The sequence below is a fragment of the Lampris incognitus genome, chromosome 18 (genome assembly GCF_029633865.1).
Source record: "Lampris incognitus isolate fLamInc1 chromosome 18, fLamInc1.hap2, whole genome shotgun sequence".
Lineage (NCBI taxonomy): Eukaryota > Metazoa > Chordata > Actinopteri > Lampriformes > Lampridae > Lampris > Lampris incognitus.
Window position 1 is genome coordinate 26,659,860 of NC_079228.1, and position 24,763 is coordinate 26,684,622.

General features: G+C 41.6%; 1 protein-coding gene across 1 annotated transcript; it reads right to left on the reverse strand.

Annotated features, from left to right (window-relative positions):
• Positions 1-337: 337 nt before the first annotated feature.
• On the reverse strand, positions 338-24,385 carry LOC130128733 (probable ATP-dependent RNA helicase ddx6). The gene is made up of 13 exons (XM_056298438.1): positions 24,239-24,385; positions 22,321-23,414; positions 22,139-22,243; positions 13,864-13,993; positions 13,229-13,375; positions 12,970-13,064; positions 12,317-12,439; positions 8,996-9,124; positions 8,268-8,384; positions 6,429-6,492; positions 6,234-6,335; positions 5,455-5,673; positions 338-5,108 (listed from the first exon to the last, which is right to left on the reverse strand). The coding sequence occupies exons 2-12, from the start codon at positions 22,561-22,563 to the stop codon at positions 5,459-5,461; spliced, it is 1,470 nt and encodes a 489-aa protein (XP_056154413.1). The 5' UTR covers positions 22,564-23,414; positions 24,239-24,385; the 3' UTR covers positions 338-5,108; positions 5,455-5,458.
• Positions 24,386-24,763: the final 378 nt, after the last annotated feature.

A 24,763-nucleotide genomic window follows, 5' to 3' on the forward strand; every position in this document is an offset into this window, starting at 1 on the left:
AGGTCAAAGTCAACAAAGAATACAAAATCTCTGGTTTGAAGACATTGTCGCCGTCCTTACGTCAAAGCTCAGTAGCAGCTGCCCTTCCTGCGGTAACATATTATATAAAGCCAAAAGGAGCCAATGGTGAGACCACAACGGCGAAACGTCTGCCATGATGTGCATCTTGCATAGGTCAAAGGTGGTAAGATTGCTCGCAACAGACGTTGACCCAAGCTGGAATCTTGGTGACCCTCGGTGTTAGTCATGTTTCTGTTAAATACCCCCCCCCCCGTCTATATATAAGGTTTCTGTGATCAACTGTTTACAACACACAAAAACAAGAGACAGTCAACTTTAATCCAATTTATTGTTTCACACCCGCAGCTCCCCCCATGTTATTACAGTGGTAGAGGACAAATTTGATAGGGCAAGTCTATCTTGTAATTTACGTCACTGCATTTATATGGGCACAAAGGGACAAATTAATTAGCACAAACCATGGAATAATTAAATTTTAGTGTTGCAATACATGCCAATCAAATTGCTAAAAAATTGGGAAAATACTAAACTGAGTACCTGATCACTGAGTTGAGTTTTTAGGTTGATCTAATTCATGTTATTAGTTTTGTTGTGGTAACTTAATATGGTTTTGGGAAGAAAAAAAAAAACAGATTGGCTTTTTAAGCACAAAAAAAATAAAATAATGAACACCGGGGAACTGGATTCTAATTGAGTGACAACAGGAGAGCTCTTAAATACAAAAGGTTATATACCAGGAATAGCAAGACCACAAGCAGTCATTTCAAAAATGTTGACACCTAATTCAGAATAATCAGATCTCTTGCTTTTGTCCATTTTCCAAGGAAAACACCACTGTAATTTTGGCATATACCACTGAGGGAGAAGTTTTTCAGTAAATTTGGCCAATATCTCCTGGAGCATGTTTACATCATGTTTTTAACAGATGAAAAGATCCAAATATCAATATGCACAAAAGAAAAACATGGGACAGATCAGCTAATGACATCAATTTAAATAGGGGGTACATGAGACATCAAATTTCTAAATTTCACAAATTAACACTCAAATACTGAGCAGTAATTCCACAGTTACCACGTTGTGCCCCGAATCCTACTCCTTTTGCAATTACTGTTTACAATCGTGTTTTCCATACCCCATTTTAACAGTCAATCTTTCCAAATTTGTTTCAAATAACACCCCCACCCCCAAAAAAACAAAAACCAACAGAAAACACAAGCAAACCTATTTAGTTAGGAGTGCACACATGAGAGACAAATCTCAAGACCAGATGACAAACATACCACATTACTCAACACTCTTAATTTCATTATCACAGCCTCCTTGGTGACCACAACACATGGACAAAAAGCAAAGAATTAGGTGCTGGATGAATTGTGACATTCATGTCCAATTCCATATTGAGCCCAAGCAAAAACTTCCTGGGAGTCTAAACGTAACCGAAGCATGCAAGACCAATTTTTTTCCCCATTCTATTAAGTTTTCCACTGGCAAGAATGTTTTTGAATTTTAAAATGAACCATTTAAAACCTTCCCGATGCCATCAGGTCTTGCTGGGTTTGGACACAAAAGTCAAACTTTGCACTTTATTTTCTCAAGTTGTAATGTCGGGTCACAAAGAACACCATGTAATGGTAGACAAGTCAGGGATGTGATGAGGAACACAAAAACGAAAAAAAGATGAAAACATTCACTTTCCTTCAGAAAAAGAAATGCTCACAAACCAAAGAGGAGGAGGGAAAAAAAAAAAATCACACCCCTGCCAAACAGAGACAAAAGATAACACATTGTCAATGATAACACATTGAGCCATAATGTGCATGTTAGCGCAACGGAGGAAAGCTAACATATTGCTTATGCTTACATGCGGCCTCAAGCTTTAGGGTCTACTCAACTCATTTGTTAAATGAGGAGCTGAAACTCAAGAATTTTACTGTCTTATGCTTTTATAATGAGACGTAACAAATAAAGAATCTTGAAATCCACTACCCTTAAAAAAAATAAAAACCTCCACTGGTCAACAGTAACCCAGCTAGCCAATTCCAAAGAAAGTTGAAAAACCCAAGGGATTTTCTCAGATAAACTGACCATACAGTTGAGTAAGTGTCCATTTAGGAACAGAGCCCATTTGAAGCTGCATGTAAACGTAGTCACTTGACAAACCTTACAGTCACAGGCATCCGCACACATCCCACATTCACACAAACGTGCTCAACCCTCATTCAGAGTAGCCTACGTCTCTCTCCCGCTCGCTCTTCCTCTCTCTCTCTCTCACACACACACACACACACACACACACACACACACACACACACACACACACACCTGTTTCTCCTCACACAGGCGCACAATACCGCAACATTTCACTTTTTTGGTTTTGCTTCAATGTAAATCCTGAAAGTCAGTATAAAAAATAAAATAAAAATAGAAAAAAAGGAAAATACCTCCACCATCATGAAGCAAATTGTTTTTTGTAATTGTAAACGACTTTTGTAAACAATGAATCATTTACAATTGGTTTCCTCAAAATGATTCTTAACACCTGGTATAAAGACTGCCTTAGTGGAATTGGAGTGTTTCCCTAAAAACAATCATTGCACTTCGGTCATCCATCACATGACCACGAAAAGCGTCGTGAGGATCACAGTGCTTCAATGCTTTCCAAGAACACCCCCCCCTCCCCATAACAACTAAGCACTCTCTCCAGCACTTAAAACAAGCAGCAAACAGATGGCAAGAGGTGTTTACAATGCGTGCTATGGCAGAAAGAAAAGGGGAAGGGGGGAAAAAAAAGTTAGGTTTCAAAATGCTAATGCCTTTGCTTCAGTTCTGCTGGAGGTCTTAAGGGCTAGAGAGAATGGAATAGAAAAAAAGGTGCCCCAAGAACACCCGATAAAAGACTTGGCTTATGTAAACCCACCCAAACCTTTCCCTAGTGCTAAAGCCTCACAATGCCCCCCCATCTGTTTTAAGCATTGTCAAAAATAAAAATTTACAAGAAGCAAAAAAATATTTTTGTCTTTTTTATTATTAGTGAAACTCTTAATGGGGGGGGGGGGGGGGACAAAGAAAAAAAGATCACAGCTGCCTGTTCAAAGATGCTACAGTTTCGCTTTCAAAACAGAACCCATCCCTCACATTTTCACAATGACAAACACAGCTGTGTCAGAGGGGGAGAGATGACATTAAATTAAATGAAATGGGACCCTCCCACCAACCAGGATATTGCTGCAATTGGGGAAAAAAAAATGAACAAAATAAGTAAGTGCATTTTCCAGTGACTTTCATGGTGTTACTTGAATTGATGGTGTACAGGTTCCTTTGCAGGCTGTGCCAGTTTGTGACCCTTGAGGTCCTGAAATCCTGTGTAAACCCACTGGACGATTTCAAAAATGCATGGCTGTCAATTAAAAACAAGGACCCCCCCCCCCCCACACAAAATTCTTGAAAAGGATCTAAAAAATTTTTGCCGATAGAAGGTTTTGATCCAAAAACAGCAACATGTAGCACGACTTGTATGTAAGGTTTGCCATGTCTTACTACAAGTCATGAATGGTTAAGAGCTTGGCATTCACCTCGTGGCAGCAAACACGTACATTGGCAACCAATACATTCATAAATTTGAAATTGCAATGAAGAGGTTTGAAAATAAAAACAAAACACAGAGTAATTTATAGAGCTTCCAAAATTCCTGGTTGGGGGGGGGGGGGGGGAGACCCCTCATATTTACTAGTCACCGTTGTGAAAAGCCAAAATTAATGATAGGGAAGTCAAACCATTATTTTGCAACAACCCCAAAAGAATTGGCCACCTTTCTTTAACCCATCAACCATTGGACCTCTGATGAACATTAACACTCAAATACAGTAAGTTCTGCGAATCATTTTTTTTTTTTTTTTTTAACCCTGACCCAAGTGGCGCTATGACATGCAGGCATGAATTGGTCTGAAACGTGTTGGTCCTGGGCTAGTCATTTGCAGGAAAAAAAAACAAAAAAACAACCCATCCATCAAATCACAGTGGTCGATGAATTTCTAAATTCACTGCTTTTGCAATTTAGCACACAAATATCTATTTTTTGAATGAATATGAGCCTCCAGAGGGTGGTCATCAGCTGGCTTAAAGCAGCTGGTAAGCTGGACCAACTTAAAAGCAATAGCAAAATATACCAGCATCTGGTCAGTGGCTGGTGCAAATGTTCCCACTATGTATTGTTTTCAAGCTAGCATTCAAAGTAGAGATGGAAACTCATGACATTATGCACATATATTCCTAGTGACGGGAAATGGTCACACAGTATTAAAATAAAGCTGCCCTTTTTTATTGCAACGTTCACATTAAAAAAGAAACATTCACATTCAGGATGGTATTCCAGGGGTTTGAGCCATGTTTCTACACACTTCCCACATGGAGAATGTGCAATTTTGCTGTCTCTTGCATAATGGATGTTGAAATAAACCAAGGTTACTGTACAATTCATCTTGTTTGTGCTCATACTCTGTCCGCTATGCACAAGAAGCAAACAGCAAGGTTATGACCAGATGAGATTGCATGTGGGGTTAAGTAAGGCACTTAAGTGGCAACAGCAGTGTTAAGTGGACAGGACTAGGGCTGGTGTAAACACACCATTGTAATATTAGAAAGTAATCGTCCTTTTAATAAGTTGCTGCTGATAACGGCATTCAAGGACAATTTTTTCAGACACGTTCAAAACTGCTTTGTCCAATTATATTGCAGCCCCTCTAAAAAGACAGCGCTCCCTGCTCTACCTTTCCCTTTGCAGACACACAAATAATGATGCTTCAGCAAGGGACAGATTTTGGGGAAGAAAAAAAAAAAGCGCTGGGCATGACAGGCTAACCACAAATACAACGCCTGGGCCATTTCAGGTCTGGTGCAAAACAAATTGGTTTGACTTCCTCAATTAGTGAAATAATCAGTTGAAAGCTCTTACTGAAGAACAAAAGAAAGCTTTTACATCCATTCAGCAGGCTTTGAAGGAATTGTCATATTGCAAGTTGTGAAGCTGAAGAGCTGCTGGAAGCCTGTGTGCAAGCGCTGATGCTTGTGCAAAAGCCTGGTGTGTCCTAGATGGAAGATGACACAGCAAGATAACAAAGAGACCTTATACATCTCAAGTATTACAGTAGACATGCAAGTTGCTGCCTTTGTGTTAACAACTGTCTGAATCTCACAGGTAAAGGCAAACAAAAGTATTTAAGAGAAGCCAACAGAGGAAAAACTGTGCCAATTTCTACAATGCAGACACATCTCCCTTTGAGATGTACAATTACAAATCGAAAAATGCCTTAGCAATTTACTTGAGATCAAGAGTTTAGGTTGTATTACCTGTTTAGACAAGTGTAAATGCAAAAAATTTCCCTTCCTCGATATTCCCGAGGGTGCTGACATTTTACCCAATGAGTTTCTCACCATTTTAGGAGTTGTCTTGTTGGCGTCCCACCTTTTCCTCCACCTCCTCCACCTCACAGTCGGGGTTGACAGAGTGGAACTCTGCCACATAGAGGCTCTTGTCGATGCTGCTGGGAATGGGCTTGATGTCGGTCACCAGCTGGTCTTCAATGGCCTTCAGATTGAAGCGGTCCTCAGAGGTGATCAGGTTGATGGCCAAACCCAAGTGACCAAACCTCCCTGAGAGAGAACAGAAAATAAATGGCGCTCAAGTGAATGTTTTAAAAAGGGTATCTTAACTGAACACCCCCACCCCCCATTTCCTCTGCCTTTGATGTCCAACCCAAGCCACTGTTGAAGAGCATCAGGGACATTTTTTTTAAATTATCGTTTATTTCAGAAGGGACAATTTACATTAATCAACATCAATATTTAGATTAGATCCCTCATACTAGCAAATTCCAAAGTTTTAGGAGTCAAGTAAAATATCTAACTGGGCAAATAAAGAATTGGTATTTCTATTATTCCATAGAATGAACTAATTTAAATAAACACCTTGGTTTAAGCATCATATGTTAAATCAAGGGACACCACGACCACTAGTATTACACGATGGGGATCCACTGACTTTCTATCTGGCTATTTAAACAAATGCTTGTTCATATGGTACATGTTCTCACTTGTTACACATTTTTAATGCCTTTTCTTGAGTTTTTAAAAAAAATAATTTTTTTTAACTGTTGTTCTGTTAAAAGAGGATGAATTACAGTACTTCAGGTCAGTGAGGGCCAGCGTCATACCTGATCTTCCAATGCGATGGAGGTAAGTCTCAGCATTCTTGGGGAAGTCAAAGTTGATGACTACGTTGACTGCCTGGATATCAATACCTCTGGTGAAGAGATCTATTGGAGGCACAGAAAATGTTGCATCTGTTCTCCATCACTTACGTCATATTGCTCTTTTTACAGAATGAATCCAGAATGTGAGAAACTTACCGGTGCAGACTAGGTTTCTGCAAAGTCCGTTCCTGAAGTCATGGAACACACGGTTTCTGTATTCCTGAAAGAGGGGGGGGGGGGCCAGAGAGGGCTAAGGACACTTATTCGCATAACATGGATAGCGTCATTTATTCAAAGATTTGTGCACAACTTTTGTACTTTCCAGAACAATCCAACTCACCATGATTTATCAAATGACCCTTTTCTACTGCATGGTACTGGCTCAAGTCTACGCACTTCTGGTAACAGTTACTTTTTCTCCATTTCATTTTCCACTGCAGATAATACCTCATCAGTATAGCTGGTTGTCATAGAAACACCATGTGAAACTGCTGTAATGTCATCTTCAACGTGATACACACAGAAGCAATGGAGGATATTAAAGGGAGTGTTTTTGATTCTCGGTGTGTGGCAGGTTGCCATTTAACCAGTTAATGTTAGTGCAATGACAAAAAAGAAAAAAAAGAAATTGCGGCCACTACAGTAGCTTGGCTGTTTAAAAATGACCGGTTTGTGCAGGATGTCCCGTGTCGAGCAATGATGACGCAGTGATGACTCTAGTGACGATTCTCTCTGACCAATCACTGGTCTGCAGTGTTTTCACATCACCTTTTAGTATCAGCTCAGCTCACTTGGAACCTTGATGGAGGTGGTACCAAAAAAAGTGCTAGGTACTATCCCCTAACTTTTGCCCAATGGGAAAAAAAAAAAGTGAGTAGAGTCAAGTCGGTACCATGCAGTGGAAAAGGATCATTTACAATGTCAATGCCAAAATCAGTGGTTTACACTGATTTTCTATATCAACCAATAGCAGCAGTTTCTCTCATTACCTGATGCAGGAATACGTTAAATCTAATTTTGTAACAGCTGTGTATCATATTCTTTCAAATAAGCGTTATATAAATGTAATCCATTATTATTATTATAAAGGATTACATTTGCCGCTTCTCCCTCTCATAGCCCCCCTTCCTATTCACCCCTGTACGTCTATGTTATGTTTATCTGTTGTCTTGTTTCACCCCGTTTATTGTAAATCGACTGAGTATTAGAAAAGCACTATGTAAGATTGATTTATTATTATTATTATTATTACTACAAATAAGGACCCCCCCTCAATCTCTTAGTGATTAAGGAGTAAATTAAGAAGCACATAATACAAGCGTGTATTCAGTTAAAGCTGCAGTAGGTAACATTGAACATTCCAATGCAAATCCTTCCGCCTACTCTGCTGCCTTGTACCACTTTGCCAAGTCTCATCCATTCACCAAATGACCTCCGCATCGCTCTTCAGCCCCTTACACTCGTGTACAACCAGAAAATATCAAAGCAATATTTGTATTACAGTGATAATCTATCCAAGTAAAAAATGTAGTTTTTCAGCAAATTTCTTAGTTACACTAATATTATTCATGTGAAGCAGCCATTTCACATTAGTCTTGTTGATTTTTTTAAGGGTTAGTGTTACAACCACAAGCGACCGGTGGGGCAGGGCGGATGCGAATTGATTGCGTACACGTGCATCTGCCCTTGTAGAACAGCTAATAAGAAAGCCCTCTCTCTGACATGACCTGAATACAGAGCCAAAAAGAGGTGTAGAAGTCTAGACCACTTGAATTAAAATATACTGAAAGATAATGGAATTTTTGCCCAGTGATGGCATAAAAATAAATAAATAAACAAAAAACCTGCCTACCCCAGCTTTAATAACATTTTAGTCAGTCATTAATTTTACGTCAGAAAAGAGCATGGTAGGAGTTAACAGGTCCCTGAGGCAACACAAACTATATCACTTAAACTGTTTCAGAATTAAGACAGCTGATGGGCTGGTGCTCTCACCTGCATCATCTTGGCGTGAATGTAGAAGCACGAGTATCCCAGCTGGGTGATCTTCTTGGCCAGGAGCTCAACCCTCTGGGTGGAGTTGCAGAAGATGATGGACTGGTTGATCTGAAGCTGCAAAGGAAAAGAAACGTAATTCTAGTTTCTACAGAGGATTACAGATTTCAAATCCAGGTGGCTGAGATGGACTGGCGGCCTGTCCAGGGTGTCTCCCTGCCTGCCGTCCAATGACCGCTGGGATAGGCTCCAGCATCCCGCGACCCGACTTCGGCTAACCGGCTTGGATAATGGATGGATGGAAATCCAGGTGGAGAAAAGGATTCAGAAAATCTTATGCCCTCCCTTTACAAAGATAAAATAAGGCTGTCATAGAACCCACAATTGCTCCAATGTAGCTAGTAAGCAGAACTGTGTGGTATATGGAGCAGTTCTCACAAGTAAATGCATGCATGCAACTGTGCGAGTATGGGGAAAAGAAGTACTTCTTTAAAGACAAAAAAAGGACATGTTTTCCCAAGATAAACCTTCCCTTAACTTCTCTGCATAACCAAAAGGTTAACTATACTGAATAATCAAATAGAACTATCAAGGTTGCACAGGATGTTGGACTCTCAACCCATCTTTTCAATGGGCCTGTATCCTTTATATCAACTTGTGTATTCTTATATTAACAACAAATGAAACCAATGTATATGTGTTTGTGTGCATAACAATTAGCCCTTTACCCTGGAGAAGAGTGTGTTGAGGCAGTGTACTTTCTGCCTCTCGGTGACATAGGCATAATACTGGGTGATGCCCTTCAGTGTCAGCTCCTCCATCAGGTTTATCTCATAAGGTTTTTGAAGGTGCTTGGCCTGCAGGACAGACAGATTGAGAGAATACAGGACAAAGGAATGAGATGAGGGTAGGGAACCAAAAGACTCAAAACAGGTAAATCAAAGTTTTCATAATTAAATGTAAACAAACATGCAGGGCTGTCAACCTAATTAATAATGATAATAGATTACATTTATATAGCGCTTTATCTTGATACCCAAAGCAGTTCACAGTGAAGGGGGGGAAACTCATCTCCACCACCACCAATGTGCATCAACCATTTGCGCTAGAACGCTCACCACACATCAGCTTGAGGTAGAGAGAGAGGGAATCATTAAGCCAATTATGCTTGAGGATGATTAGATGGGCCAGACTGAGAGCCAGATTGGGAATTTTGCCAGGACACCGGGGAAACCCCCTACTGCTTATGATAAGTGCCATGGGATCTTTAATGACCACAGTGAGTCCAGGACCTCGGTTTAACATCTAATTTGAAGGACGGCATCTCCTACAGCACCTTGTCCCCGTAACTGCACTGGGCCAGTGTGATTCGTTTATTAGGACCAGAGGGAAGACTGCCCCCTACTTGCCCACCAACACCACTTAAATTTAAGTGGCCATATCATGCTCCTTCCAGCTCTATATTCTTATGCTGGAGCTCAGCTTTGCCTGATTTACAGTTCAAAAAAATCCTTATCTTATACTGGCCCTTTATGCAGCCCCTCACTTCATCCTCTATCTGAAACAAGCCGTTTTAGCTTGTTTTAGTTGTCTCTTTAAGGCTCCCCACTTTAAAAGCCCACTGCTTTCTTCTGATTGGCCAACTTCCGGAAGCCTGCCAAGGTGCTTTTAGCACCACCTCATCCTCAGGGAGAAACAGAGCTCAAAGGGGAAACAAAGTTCGATACAAAACTGGTGTAGGAGGTTTCGTAAGCAAACTATGAACTTACTAAGTAACATAATTTCTCATTCTTGATTGTAAATGGCAACTTTTCAAATTCTTCTGTAAATGTTTGAGCCCAAATACGACCCGGAATATGAGTAGACAGCACGAACATCTGCAGCAACAAAGATTACAGCAGGATGTCTCTGGTAAATACTACGCTCATTACCTGCTTAATGTGACATAACTGTGGATTTAGTCTTCCAACCACAAGCCGTATATAAAAATGTTTCTACACATTCTGGTGTACATGTGGGAAATGCACTAAAATTCCAACTGAAGTGGAACATGTCTGCTGACAGGAAATAAATGTTATGTAGTTGGTAAAATGTTATTCTGCTCTGCTGTCCCCAAATGACTGTATAGTATCTCCGTGCATCGTTGGTTATTTGTATGCTGGGGTACATTAAATGCCTATAATACTACTCAAGTAGACCGTTTTGCGAGAACGTGTACAAACCATTTACCCAGAAGATTATAATTTGACAGGCTTAGCATAACTGCTTTTTGCATTATAAAAATGATAGTTGATTGCTTATTACTTGAAAAAAATGGTTTGTGGGATGGTGACATTGAATCTCGGCGGTTGTGTAAATAACGGCATAATCTTGACTGGATATGGTTGAAATAAAGGCATGCAATATGACTGCTCGGTACACGGCTGTATTGTTTTGAGCAAACCGCCATTAGCTCCCTAAATAACTTAAGCTTCATTGTTTATGCCCTTTGTCTGCACTGAAACTGCATTCACAAGCCATTTGGTCCGATTATCAATACAAGACAAACATTTCAGTGACATGTTACTAACAGCTTGTGCTTCTGACTCAACACGGCCCTTTACAGATGTTACAACCCCATCTTTTAGCACTAGCGTAGCTGAAAATGCGGCATGAACAAACAAACATTGGCATATGGCTGTTGTTGGCCCAAAAAAATAAACTTTATTCATGTTGTCTAGTGCCTTCTTCTTTAGGAAAGACGAACAAATCGGAAATCCAGCATTGAACTGTGTCTGTTCAGGAAGTAGTCCTCGGTAAAATGAAGGGGACATACAAGGTTGGGGTTGCACTGCTGAGGAATATTGGTAAAAAGGAATTTTAACCAATGATTCTTCATTCCATCTTCCTTTGTAAGGCCATACAAAGGGAATTTACCTTTGCACTGAAGAAAATGGCGTCTTCAACACTGCGATATGTGCTACCCAAACTCTTCCTGGTGTTGCACCAAAATCTGTGACCCATCCACTCTACCGAACTTTGTTTGAGAGCGGGCCAAACTAGCCCCTATGCGGGCATTATAAAAATGTGTTACATAGTGATGTAGATAAGTAACGGAAGAAAAAGCTGGACTACAAACAAGGCATTTCAGGCCATGTTTTCTGTCAGAAATAACTCCCTTTGTTGTGGACCTTGGGCTTTGCAACTCTACAGACGTTTTATATGCACCTCCCAGCTATATAACACACAAAAAGAAAGGGGGAAAACCCCAGAAGCATGATACAACCTCTTTAAAAGGTGCCATGTGTTAAATTTTGTCATTCTTGAAACATAATATGATGAGAAAATCTCAGGGTCTGCTGAATGGTAGTAATTGAATCAGAGTAAATGACTCACTATCCCTCCCACTCCAGCATAGCTGACTGAGTCATTTTTGTTTTTCGACACCCCACCCCAAGATCTTGGCTTGCATTTACAGCCTAAAGCAAACAATGTAGCAACTGCAGGGAACAATATCTGAGGGTGATCAAAATGGCAGATGTGGGCAAATGTGCCATTTATCAATTACTTCTCAATCTGAATTTGTCTTTCTTGGTTCCGTTTGTTTTCATTCACATTACTGAGCAGTCAAGGATTCAAGCAGAATAACACATAGCACCTTCAGTTTTCAATCACCTTAGAATTTGTTATATTCCTTTGTTGCATTCATAAACATTTTTACGATACAAAAACTTCACCTACACTGAATATTATCAGCACATTTCCTTGATAGCCTAACAATCACAAATATGTATTGTCTTCACCCAGACAGTGAATACCGTTCCATTTACAGGGAATCACAGTGGACTTTTTTTTTTTTTTTTTTACAGATATGCCAATTAAACAGACTATTCGATAATTACAACCACTTGACTAGCGCACGCACGCACGCACGCACGCGCACACACACACACACAAGTATGGTTGGGCATATTATCTGAACAGCTTGGTCTGTTATGAGGAGTCTAGTGCCCGATGGCCCTAAGCCACCAGGGAAGGCTCAGCAGCCAAGTAACCAACTGACTTCTCACCATGAACTTCTGCACGCTGATTGGAAAGGTTGCGGAGTAGAGCAGAATCTGCCTGTTCTTGGCCAGGAAGCTGATGATATCCTCTATGAGCACCACAAAGTCCTGAGACAGAAGCTTATCTGCCTGAAAGGATGCAGAGACATTTTAATGGGTAGAAGGACGCATTGCCAGTTGCATCAATAGGGAGCTGTGCCAGACTTTCATACAGCCAAGATGTCGAAGGACACTGATTTGTAGAACAGCTAATGGAGAATAATTGTCATTTAAATCCTGTTAGCAATAACAGAAACTGCTGAGTAGATGCATGTAAATGTGTTTATTATCATAAACACATTTTATCCACCTCAGCTACATTACCACAAAATAAAAAAAACCCAGGTCCGTCAGTCTAGAAGTGGTAATACTGTGGTAATTTATAATAAAGCACACTGCTGAATGAGCAGTGCCTCTCTGCGTGCAGCCATGTTATGTGTTTGCCACTGGCTCGATTGCTTATCTTAACTCGTAGGCCAAGTAGCATGATGATAGTATAATCTCAATGTAAGAGAATAAATGCAGCTGAACACTACAGGAGGCAAAGAACCAAGATCACAAAAAGACTGCAAAACAACGAAGTCTAAAAGAATCTGCACCAGTGTTGTGTTTAAACTCACTTCATCCATCACCATCATCTGGACTTTATCCACCTTGGCCACTCCCTTTTTTATCAAGTCCAGGATTCTGCCAGGTGTGGCGATGACCACATGCACTGTTGGAGCAGCATGAAGAGAACAGACATTTATACTGGGCATAAAAAGTATTAGTTGTGCACAGTGAGTAAATTTACCCGTGCATGTCACCATGTCAAAATTTTGAAGATTAATAAAGCAGAACTCCATACAGTGACTTCATGGCATTGAAACAGATTCTTACCAGTTTCATCCAGGCGCATGATATCATCTCGTAGATTGGTGCCACCAGTGGTGGCCATCACCTTTACACCTCCCAGGTGCTTGCTGATCTGGATACAGATCTGGCTCACTTGCAGGGCAAGCTCACGGGTGGGCACCATGACCATAGCTATGGTATTGGGGGTAGATGTATAGACAGAAAAATTTATATATCAAGTAAGGAACTCCAATGTCTTACCAAATAATAAACATCCCCAAAGGACTTAACAGAAACATCAGCAAAAGACAAACGATAACCCTGCTAAGTATACAGACTAACATGTTTCATATTCACTCAATTTATTTTATGTATTTACTTGTATTTTTCTGATCGAGTGTAAAGCACTTTGTAACTGTGTTTTTTTTTTAAAGTTCTATATAAATAAAGCTTTACTTACATGTGAGGAGAGAAGGAATGAAAAGGGAAGAGGTGCAAAGTGAGGAGGAGTGGAGTAAAGCAAAGAGACGGAGGCATGAAAGATGGTGACGATAAGTGTGGGACAAAGAGTGTCAAGAGAAATGGGTAAAGTAGAGAGGAGGAAAATGGTGCAAATGCAGAACCAGGGGAAAAGTAGTTTGCAGAGTGAAACAGGCAAGAAGTATATGTCCATCACTCACCCTGAATATGGTCCTTTTTCAGGTCTATTCTCTCTAGTAGTGGGATAAGATACGCTCCACTTTTCCCTGTTCCGTTCTTAGCCCGGGCCAAGATATCACGTCCTGACAGGGCGATGGGGATGCTCTCCTCCTGAGAAGGAATTTCCGTTAATTTTCAGCTAACATTTCTTGCTCTTTTCAATTCAGTCTACAAAAGGTTAGCAACTCCTATATGCTGTGATGCATACCCTTTTGCCCTCAGTAAATCCTTATTCAACGGGGCATGGACAAGATGTTGAAAGCATTCCACTGGGATGTTGACTCATACTGACTAAGGCTGCCCACAGTGTTGAAATGGCTGGTCTTTGAAGACCTTTTTTCAACTAATAGCATACGTGTTTAAATGAATTAAGTATTTTGTGTATGGGCATGATGCTGCGATGAGCTCAATTATTTGTCCTGGTCATGGAACCATTCTTGAATCATCCCAACATTGTGGTATGGGGCATTGCCCTGCTGATAGACACTCCATTCACAGATACACTGCTGCTGTGAACAGATGCACTCGATTGGCACAGATGAACCGATATCCCGTGGCATTCAAATAATTTGCACTTTTTAAATTAAGGGTGGCAAAGTCCATCTTGAAAACTCACACCTCACAGCCTACAATGTAGATTGGAACCCCAATAGACTTAGACTGACTAATATTGTTTTTATTTGTCATTGCCTTATATGCATGTCTCATACATACAAGGGAACGAAATTACATTTCACAAGGACCTCAGTACCACATAAAAACAAATAACACACAATAAATATTAAAAACAAAAAGTGCATTAAAAACATAAATTAATCTTCACAGACCTAAACATCACAAGCACACCTGACACGGACAGTGAGTAAGAAGGTCAAAAAGTCATTTTATGGAAGGTCTCAGTATTCAGGCTGTTGAGGAACCTCACAGCCTGAGGAATGAAACTGTTGCATAGTCTGGTGAAGGTAGCATGGACGCTCCGGTACCTCCTGCCAGAGGGTAGGAGGGTGAAGTGGATGTTGGAAGGGTGGGTGGGGTCCTTCACAATACTAAGAGCCTTTCCGGGTGCACTGTGCATCAAAGATGGCCTGGATGGATGGGAGAGCAATTCCTATGATCTTTCCAGCTGTCTTCACTATCCGCTGTAGGGACTTGCAGTCAGAGGCCTTGCAGTTCCCATGCCAGACAGTGATACAGCTGGTCAAAATTCTCTCTATGGTGCCGCTGTAGAAGGCAATGAGGATGGGTGGTGGGAGACTTGTCTTCTTCAGACGCCGCAGGAAGTGAAGATGCTGCTGGGCCTTCTTGGAGAGCACAGTGACGTGTGAGGACCAGGAGAAGTCCTCTGTGATGTGAACTCATAGGAACTTAACACTGCTGATAAATGGGTTATGATTGGCACTAACATCCATACTGTTTCAATCACTCAGTGACACCCCCGCTATAGGCTTTTTTGGTCTGGTTCTCAAGGGAGCACCTGGAGATGTTGCTTGGTACTTAGTCTTTACGCGGCACGGTTATCCTACAAGCTGTCATCATTCACTACCCTCCTGACAGCTCTCCTCTCTGTCGTCCTCTCTTTCAAACATGGCAAATGAAGATGTAGGCCTACTTCTTTCTCCCTGATTGAGTCTGTAATTAAATGTTTGCATCCATAAGTCAACAGCTGGCTTCAGGTCAACAGTTTCTGTTGTCATCTTAGACAAGTGGATGTGCATCAGAGATTAGAGGTGAGAGTTTGATAGGCAGGATCTGTACTTGCTTTTTATTTATTGAGATGTGAAAATCCCCTCTCACATGCAGCACTGCTCAAGGGCAGTGTAAGGAACAACAGAAGGACTTTATGAATGTTGGAGTAACGATCTGGATTACTTATCTTCACTGTGTTGACCAAGTCATACACAGAGGAGGCTGCCAAACGTTTTCCTACTTGCTTTAAACGCATCCATTCTCTTACAGCGGAGTCTCTGTCAACAAACAAGCTGGCCTCATATTTTTGGAGGATGTTAGTAAGTGTTGTGCTGCCAAAACTGTGGAAATCTTGCATTTCTTGAGGCCAAGTCGAAGGATCAAAAATTTGAAAACTGATCACATGACTTAAGGGATTCATATCTGCTTTCAAACTCATGAATTAGCCCTCTCAATAGATCACCCTTGTCCCTGTCAGCATCAGCATTTGAAACAGTTTCTTTCTTGTACCTGCCTTCACTGTCAAGCAATAGTGTCAGCTGTCAAGCAGCTACCATGAGCTCATCTTTGCATTCACCAATAGTCAATTTATCTTGCTGGAACCTGGGGGAGGTGAGCTGTAAAATGTTTCCAGTGTCAAGCATGTTGGCTAGGAAACACTGAAAATGCTCTGTGCAGATATGTTTTAGGTCCCTGTCATCACTTGTAACAGCTTGAATTTGAAAGGCAGGTAATAGCCTCCATATTTTCAACAGTCTCTCTTGCCTCCATGCAGACCATATGATGTTGTGAAACTTTCCTAGTTTCACAAAGGCAATACCATTCTCATCATATCTTCTTTAGTTGTTCTGTTCTTTTTGCGCCCCCTCTCTGTAAATAAAAGCTCAGCAACTTGACAACGGAGCAATTAAGTGTCTCACAGTATTGTACCATGCGATCAGCTGACTTTGTGCAGTTCTCGAGGGTGTGGGCAGTACACAGAATATGCACAAGGGAATCCCCAATCGCCACCATCTGACGCAATTTGGGAACGACCCCATTAACTCCAACGTTGACTGCTGCTCTGTCTGTACACACTGAGACCACTTGGTCTTCCACTGATCCCCTAAACTGCAAGTATGGAAGAGCTGCTCCAGTCCGTTCACTATGTTCTGTGCCGCTTGGTTCACACCCAAATTAACTAATCCAAGGAAATCTGAAGTAAACTCTGTAGCTAGACAGACACAATGTACACAATTTCCTGCTCCACTTGTGTTAGGTCTTCTGATCCATCAAAGAGCAAGCCCCAAAATTCCGCTGCCTTCAATTTTTCACTCAATTCTAAACTGACTGTCTGTGCGATGGTCTGCATGATGCGGGTCCACCCTTCTCGTGAATGATATGCACGGCCTGGTCTTCATAACCTCAAAGCAGAGGTTTATTCTGACAGAGGCAGTTTACCAATGTAGCCACTGACTTCTTCCATGTTCGAGAAGGAGGAACTGGTGCCATTGGGGTGAAAGATTCTAATGACAGCAGGGTACAAGGAGTACCTTATCCCAGCTTCTCTCCGGAATTTGCAGGTGTTTGCCGACTCCTTCCTCTTCCTCACAACCTCTGTGGAGAAATTCTGATAGAAGGACACGTTTCCACCCTCGATATTTATTGTACCTCTGTTTCTTGCTGCATATAGGATTCTCTGTTTGTCGGTGTAGTTGTGCATCCTGACCAAGATGGCTCTCAGACCCTCCTTACCAGCGAAGTGTCATCGGCGGTCCCTCTCAATCTTGATTTGGTCCTGTTGCATATTCAGGACATCTGGTATCCACTTAGGGAAAAAAAAAAAAAAATAAAATAAAATAAAATAGACCGGTGTTTTACCCTCCATACCTTCTTTCCATCCAACAATCCTTATGTTCTGCCGTCGACTTTGGTTTTCAAAACTTTCCAGGCAATCTAGTGCTTTCTTTAGCTGGACCTCCAGAGCGCTCACCCGGGGTGCAGTAGTAGCCGACATCCTCCAGGTCTGACACCTGCTGTTCTACTGTCCCCATTCTCTCAATCAAGTTGTCTAATTTCTCTGAGAGTTTGCTAACTGGCTTAATCATCTTACCTAATTTACTGTCCAACATCATCTCTATATTAGCAGTAACACTCTCTAGAATTAATTCGTCTCAGTATGCACTTGGGTCTTCATTGTCAGCATGCATTTTGTCACCCTCTCGCCCAAGCTCATTGTATTGACTAGCATGTGTAACATTAACATTGCCGTTACATCCTTTTTTACGTCCATCTTTCTCCTTATTCGATCCGGGATGCGTGAGAAAGTTGTCTAGTGACATTATAGGTGTAATGTGTACCCTAGGCAGCTTTTAACTGGTAGGAAATATGTTTAAAAATGAAATTTGCAGCAATCCAGTGGGGAGGCGAAATTTCTACTTCTGCTCAGATCGGCGCATCACATGAGCCCCCTTTCCAAGATGTTTAGGTGTAGGTAGGGCAGCAATTGACTTAGAATTTCGTTTTCCAGAACCTTTGACAGTCATGTAAGTTTAGAAATAGGTCTGTAGTTACTAGACAAGGTAGGATCTAAGTTGGGGTTTTTTCAGGAGGGGCTGGACTATGCGTGTTTAAAGCAGATTTGGCCAGGGAGCTGTTGATAATGGAGAGTAGGGATGTAACGGTTACTGGTTTAATGATTAACCGAGGTAAAATTCCCGACGGTTAGTATTACCATTTCAAATTTTAATTATCGTTAAAACCGTGTTTGATTACCACGCTTTGAAAAACTCACGGTAAATACTGTCCAGCATAGTCTCTCAGACGCAGGCGCGCAGGCGCAGCATGCAACGTGGGTTTGTTTTGCCTCAATGAAACATAAGGCACAGGCAGTGACGGCGCTCGGGAGATTTTTTCGCCTACTAAGAGGACTAAGTCTGAAGTGTGGTCGTATTTTGGTTTTTGTAAGAGTGCTGAGGGAAAACTGATCGAAGATGGTTACCCTGTCTGCGAAAGGGGGCAACACTTCTAATCTTATGAGTCATCTCCGTGACCACCATCCACAACTTTACAGCGAATGCAAGATAAATTAACTTTTAGCTGAATGCCTGATGTGGGGACTTTGGAATGGGGGAAAATGTCATGGTTTGCAGGTCTAACTTGCTAATAGCTTGTCAATAATGTAAACTTGAGCTTTCATGTTACCAAACTTTACTCTTTTTGAGGGCCGACGGTCCGTTCCACTGGCTAAAGTTAGCTACTCGTGCGTAGTACGTTCTTAAGGAAAAGCAAGGCAAAAACCTCCACAGGTCTCCGGTGTAAAAAGATAACAAAACGAAAATTTATTCCGGTTCCACGGTGAAATCTTCATACAGGAGTAATCAAATAATAATTTCCTAAACTATAACTAAGGCTGGCTATTACTGCCACGTTATTACTATGGCTACGGTAAGAAAACTGTATAGCTTCAGTCTCCAAAATCACTGCCGACTCAACATTCACAAATCTAGATGCTTCCTGGTTCACGTACACAGAAATTTGCGATCTTCTTAAAGTGACAGTAGCCCTAATGTTCAACATGAGCACTGAGCTAAATAAAACCGTTTCATATGCTTATCTATACCAAAACAGCATTCCTAATGCAGATTATATCCAAAGCTTGTTAAAATGTGAAGAAATTTCTTTTTGGTTGCGGTTTTCTTATTTGTAATGTGCAAAAGTGCAGTTACCTCTCATGGCCACATGGTGACATCTTTAATGCACATTTGTATGTTTTTTTTCATATGTTTACATAAGGAATGTTATTATTTTATTTATTTTTATTATTTTAATGTTTATGCAAACAAAAAGTGCATAGTGCTGCTAATTTTGTTTGTGGTTTCAAAACAAAACTTGGTGAAATGATTTCCGTGTGTGTATCGGTACTTTTTGAACATTTTCAGCACATTTTAACAATACTGCGATAATACTGATAACCGTGATAATTTTGGTCACTATAATCGTGATATCAAATTTTCCTACCGTTACATCTCTATTGGAGAGGATGCTGGGACTAGCTATGTCAAAGAAATCCTTCAGGAGGGCAGAAGGGACAATGTCAAGGGAGCAGGTTATAGATTTCATGATGGAAACAATCTTTGTAAGGGAGGGTCACGTGATAAGCTGGAAGCAGTTCAATTTAGAAGAACTGACCAGCAGGTGTCTGGGTGGCATGCTGGTCCATTCCATCGCCTACCAACACGGGGATCGCTGGTTCAAATCCCCGTGTTACCTCTGGCGTCCCTACGGAAGCCAGATGTGTCCTGGTTGCTGCACTAGCATCTCATCTGGTCGGTCGGGGCGCCTGTTTCAGGGGGAGAGGGGGAACTGGGGGAAATAGCGTGATCCTTCCGTGTGCTACGGCCCCCTGGCGAAACCTCTCACTGTCACGTGAAAAGAAGTGGCTGGCGACTCCACATGTATCTGAGGAGGTATGTGGTAGTCTGCAGCCCTTCCCGGATTGGCAGAGGGAGTGAAGCAGAGATCGGGATGGCTAGGAAGAGTGGGATAATTGGCCGGAAACAATTGGGGACAAAAAGGGGGCAAAAAATCCAAAAGAAAAAGACAGTCTCAGAGAATTTACTGGCAGTCGAAGAGTTAATGTAGTGAGAGCATCATACAGTAGTAGAAGAGAAAGGCGGAGATGCATCAACTATGACAGCACTATGATCCGACAGAGAAGCATCCATTATATCCACATTGCAGATTGAAAAAAACAAACTATACGACTAGGTTGCGTGTATGGCCTAGCTTGTAAGTGGGGCCAGTGGTACGCAGAGCAAGATGAAAAGACTCAATCAGCTGTATAAAATCACTTACGAGAGGCTTAGCGGGACAGAAAACATAAATATTAAATCACCAAGAATCAGAACTCAATCAAAGTTGGGCAAAGTGTTTGAAAGGAAGTCCGCAAATTGAGTGATAAAGTCTATGTATTTTTGGTGGACGATACACAAGAGCAATTAAGAGGAGTTTGACCAGGTCCACTTTAATTAATAGCACCTCAAAGCTGGGGAAATAACTAGAGCTCAGTAGGCGGCCATTAAATTTTTTTCTTAAACACAGCAGCCAGCTAGACCCCCCCAACATGCCCAGAAGGTCTAGGCGTACTAAAACAGTCATCTGGACAGAGTTCAACAAGTGGAGCAAGCTCACCAGTGTTCAGCCAGGTTTCTGTCACCAGTAGGAAATTCAGTCCATGGGTGGGTAAAAAGTCATTGAAAATAAGTCTGATTGGATGCTGGCAGCCATACCAACAAGTACCCTGGCTCTGCCAAATGACAGAAGCTAAGCAGGTATGGGCTTGGCTAGTACTTGGATGGGAGACCTGCCGGGAAAATGAGTTGCTGGTGGTAGTGGTGTTGGTGGGCCAGTAGGGGGCAGTCTTCCATTTGGTCCTGATAAAAACAACAAAAATCAAACCTCAATGCCCCAGTGGAGTGATGTAGAGATGCCGTCCTTCAGATGAGACGTTAAACCAAGGTCCTGACTCACTGTGGTCATTAAAGATCCCATGGGACATATTGCAAAGATTAGGGGGTTCCCCCAGTGTCCTGGCAAGATTCCCAACCTGGCTCTCACCATCTGGCCACCTAATCATTCCCCCGTGTAATTGGCTCAATGATTCCCTTCCTCGCCACCTCAAGCTGATGTGTGGTGAGTGTTCTGGTGCAAAATGGCTGCCGTGCATCGCCCAGGTAGGTGATACACGGTGTTGGTTGAGGTGAGGCTCCCACTTCAATGTGAAGCGCTTTGGGCATCTAGATAAAGCGCAATATAAATGTAATCCATTATCATTATTATTATAAGGATTTCACATTGAACAGAGCCACTTTCACTGGAATAGTGGTATAACCTGACAACAGCTCCCACGCCAGAGGGCGGAGATTCTGGAGGACTACACCACCCTGCTTCACAGTTAGCATGGCGGTGAGCCAGCAGGGCAGCGGTCCGTTGTCCAGGTCTGTGTCTGGAATAGTGGGTCAGAGAAAGGCGTACCTGGTCTCGAGGGATTACCAAGGAATGAAGCGACATGGTCAACCAGGTCCATTGTCGAGCTGAAAAGATGAGCCGGTGCCAAGTGAGAGTGGTCAGGATTCCTCAATTTAACCAAGGCGCCTGCACGTTTACTCCGCCTCCTAGCTTATTTCCTACAGTGGTAGCCGCAGGGCCGAGCCCATATATCTTCCAGTAGTTGGGAAAATAGAGCATTGAAAGCTTCTTTTTCCGGGATCCCGAGTGTACAAGTCCATGACAGAGGCTCGAATATTCAGTAGCGTTTAACAATCATAGACAATAGCGGCTTGCACATCATCCATACACAGAGAAACAAAAGAGCCAGGACAAACAGGAACAGCAACAAGCAACAACAAGCAGCCAAACACAGCGCCGCAGTCAGTAATAGTTCACGGTGCCCAATCAGCATTGTGTGAACTCATTTGCAAGGGCTTGAATGTAACGAAAATTCATTTATATGTAAAAGTCCCGCACTCTAGCTTTAAGGTTTAGGTTTTACTGGAGTCAGTCAGGAAAATTAGATATTACAAACCATACCTGGATAGGAGATGGTTTCTCCCAGCCCATCTCAAAGATTCCCATCAGGAGTTCACGTTTGAGGCAGTAGTCCTCAAACTCATTTCCCTTAGTGGCTGTCACATCCTGTGTGGGAAGACAAATTAGTAAGGACATCAGAAAAGTAAATTTAAGACTATGGATCATGTGAACTTCGTACTCACCGAGGTTTTCACCCGGTTGTCTTTTGGAGGGAGCAGCAGACTCTTTTTCCAATCGTCTCCAAACTTAATACCACTTCCCTCCTGTTGGGTACCGGCTGCCTTCTGTGCCATACCCAGGGCTTTTCCATGAGCTGGGGGTCCTGACTGGATTGAAGCTGGTTTAGTCTGCCCTCTGAGCTGCCCGTTCTGTTTGTGCAGTCCCATGACGACCGGGCCGGCATTTTCTGTTCTGGCCGTTGCCATTTTCTTGTTTGCTTTGTTTACGTCAAGATTTTTGCCTCTTAGGTTTAAAAAAAATCTCTTCAATAGTAGAAAAATTTAATAAAGCATTAACAAACAATATTCTCTATCCTTTTGAGTCCAAAACTTGTACAATGGAAGTTGTTTTGAAGTATTTACATATACACATGTACGTCCAGTTCGGTCCCTTTCAACAACGGAGTGACTGACGCACAACTACCAGAAAAAAATTCTTTGTACACCAGCTCTTCAAAATGAAGAGAAATATAAATATACTTGTGCACAATATAGAAAAATTATATGTGAACAAGTATAAAAAGGGGCTTAAGTCCTGAAACAGAACAACTAAGGCAATTTAGACCCAGGGAACAGCTCCTTTAATCAAAGTTCAATGCTTAAATTTCTCCTTTTCTATAAACAAGATTTCCTGCTTCAGTTTGGAGTCCATAAGAATTGCTCAAGATCTCAGACCTTAAAAATAGTAACTTTCACAAACTTTTGTACAAATATTTCCCAAAAACCCAAGTCTGTATTGTTCAATAGTTCCCACTGTGAATGTATATGTTGCTCCACATGTGAGGGTGGCTTCCTGGCATAAAAAAACCCAAATATTTATATATATATATATATTTATATAAACAGACGTAAGGGGCAATCTGGTCCAAAGCAAATGCGCTTTATATGCTTTATATCCTCTTTAGACCCCTCCAAGCCTGTTGTCTTTACAATCCAGGTGTTTGGCCCTTTCCCCAAAGAAGCTGTCTTCGGTTGGAGTATATTCTACCAAGTGCATGTGAGCGCCGGCTTGATCAACCCACTTCTTTCGCAGTCAGCCAACTACTCGAACTTGTCACCTAAAAAGCATAGAGGAACGAAAAACACTTGGTAGAAAGAAGCAAAAGATGAAGAGGTATAATAGACGGACCGTTGCGACTCTTCGCAGAAGTAGCTCCGCAGTTCAGGAAGGCCATCCTAAACGGCATGCAGTCGGCATGCTCTAATTAGCATATTAAAGTGGCAACCTGTAACGGCATGCTACACCCCGACTAGTATAGTTTGGAATATTACTATTGTAAACATTATTTTTTTAAATAAAATTAGCTTTAACTATTAATCAAATTGTTAAGCGGATCAGCGATGTAATTCACACAAAAACAAAACAAAACCAAAAACAACACACCAACGTAGCGTCGGCAACAATTAATTTCTGACTTTTGCATTAACCTCTGCATTCAGATTACCATGACTAGGTGTCAAGTGACTAATGTCGATTAACTAGCCAACACACACAGAAAGCTACATTTGGCTGTTAATTTTTAAATAGAGTTAACAACGAAGATTACTTTTGACAAGGAGCGTCTTATGAGAAACGGAAGCCTATAAACGATAAACTGATCGCAATAATAGTAGACGATATGGCCAATACACATTTCGGAAGATGTAGATTAACTAGGAACCGTGTTGTTCAAGCTGAAATGACACAATATCATGCTTTAAATTGAAGGCTGCCGCCAAGGTTAATTTTTTTCTGAAATGTAAACTGGCCGAACCATGCAATCATCAGCGACCCCGTATCGTTAGCACAGGTAGCGCTAACGATAGCTAGAGCCTAGCATGCTAACAACACTCGGGTGTTTTTCCAACGAAATCAAACCGTGCGAGCACACCGAACACTCACCTTTTTTTGTTTATTTCTTGCCGATGTTACATGCGATACGTTGTCTTCGGTCGATCATCTGCTTCCTTCTCGAATCGGTTTAATGACTGAATTTACTCGACATAAATCCTTTCTTTTGTGTTTATTCTTCCTAGTTTAACATGGTCGCCTACGTCTTCGTCTTCTCTTCTTCGTCGCATTGCTACTGTTTATCAAACGTCCGCGGCCAACACACTGCTGCCATCTGCTGCTAATCAACAGAAGCCCTTTAAAGTGACGACGTCGAAACGCGCAGCAACTCGTCGATCGCTTTAACTCAATAAAATAGGTTGAATATTATAAGTATGGATGTTAAATACGCTGCAGCCTTTATGTTTAAACAAATCACCATATTTAAAAAAGACCTTATGCAAACAGCCATGACGCGGATGGTGTGTTCATCCTTATCAGCCAAATGTTTCCTAGGAAAGGTGCACATGGCTGTGCCTGTAGTAATGTGGTTTGCCGACTTGTTTTTCTCTCCGTGCCCTCTTGATGTTTTATATA

What these genes read in the sequence shown, in the direction of transcription:
- LOC130128733 (XM_056298438.1), bottom strand. Translation starts at nt 22,563, where the DNA reads ATGGCAACGGCCAGAACAGAAAATGCCGGCCCGGTCGTCATGGGACTG. An exon ending in AGATGATGGTGATGGATGAA is followed by an intron (nt 12,440 to 12,969) that starts GTGAGTTTAAAC and finishes GCATCCTTTCAG; the next exon opens with GCAGATAAGCTTCTGTCTCA. An exon ending in CCATCGCATTGGAAGATCAG is followed by an intron (nt 5,674 to 6,233) that starts GTATGACGCTGG and finishes GTTCTCTCTCAG; the next exon opens with GGAGGTTTGGTCACTTGGGT.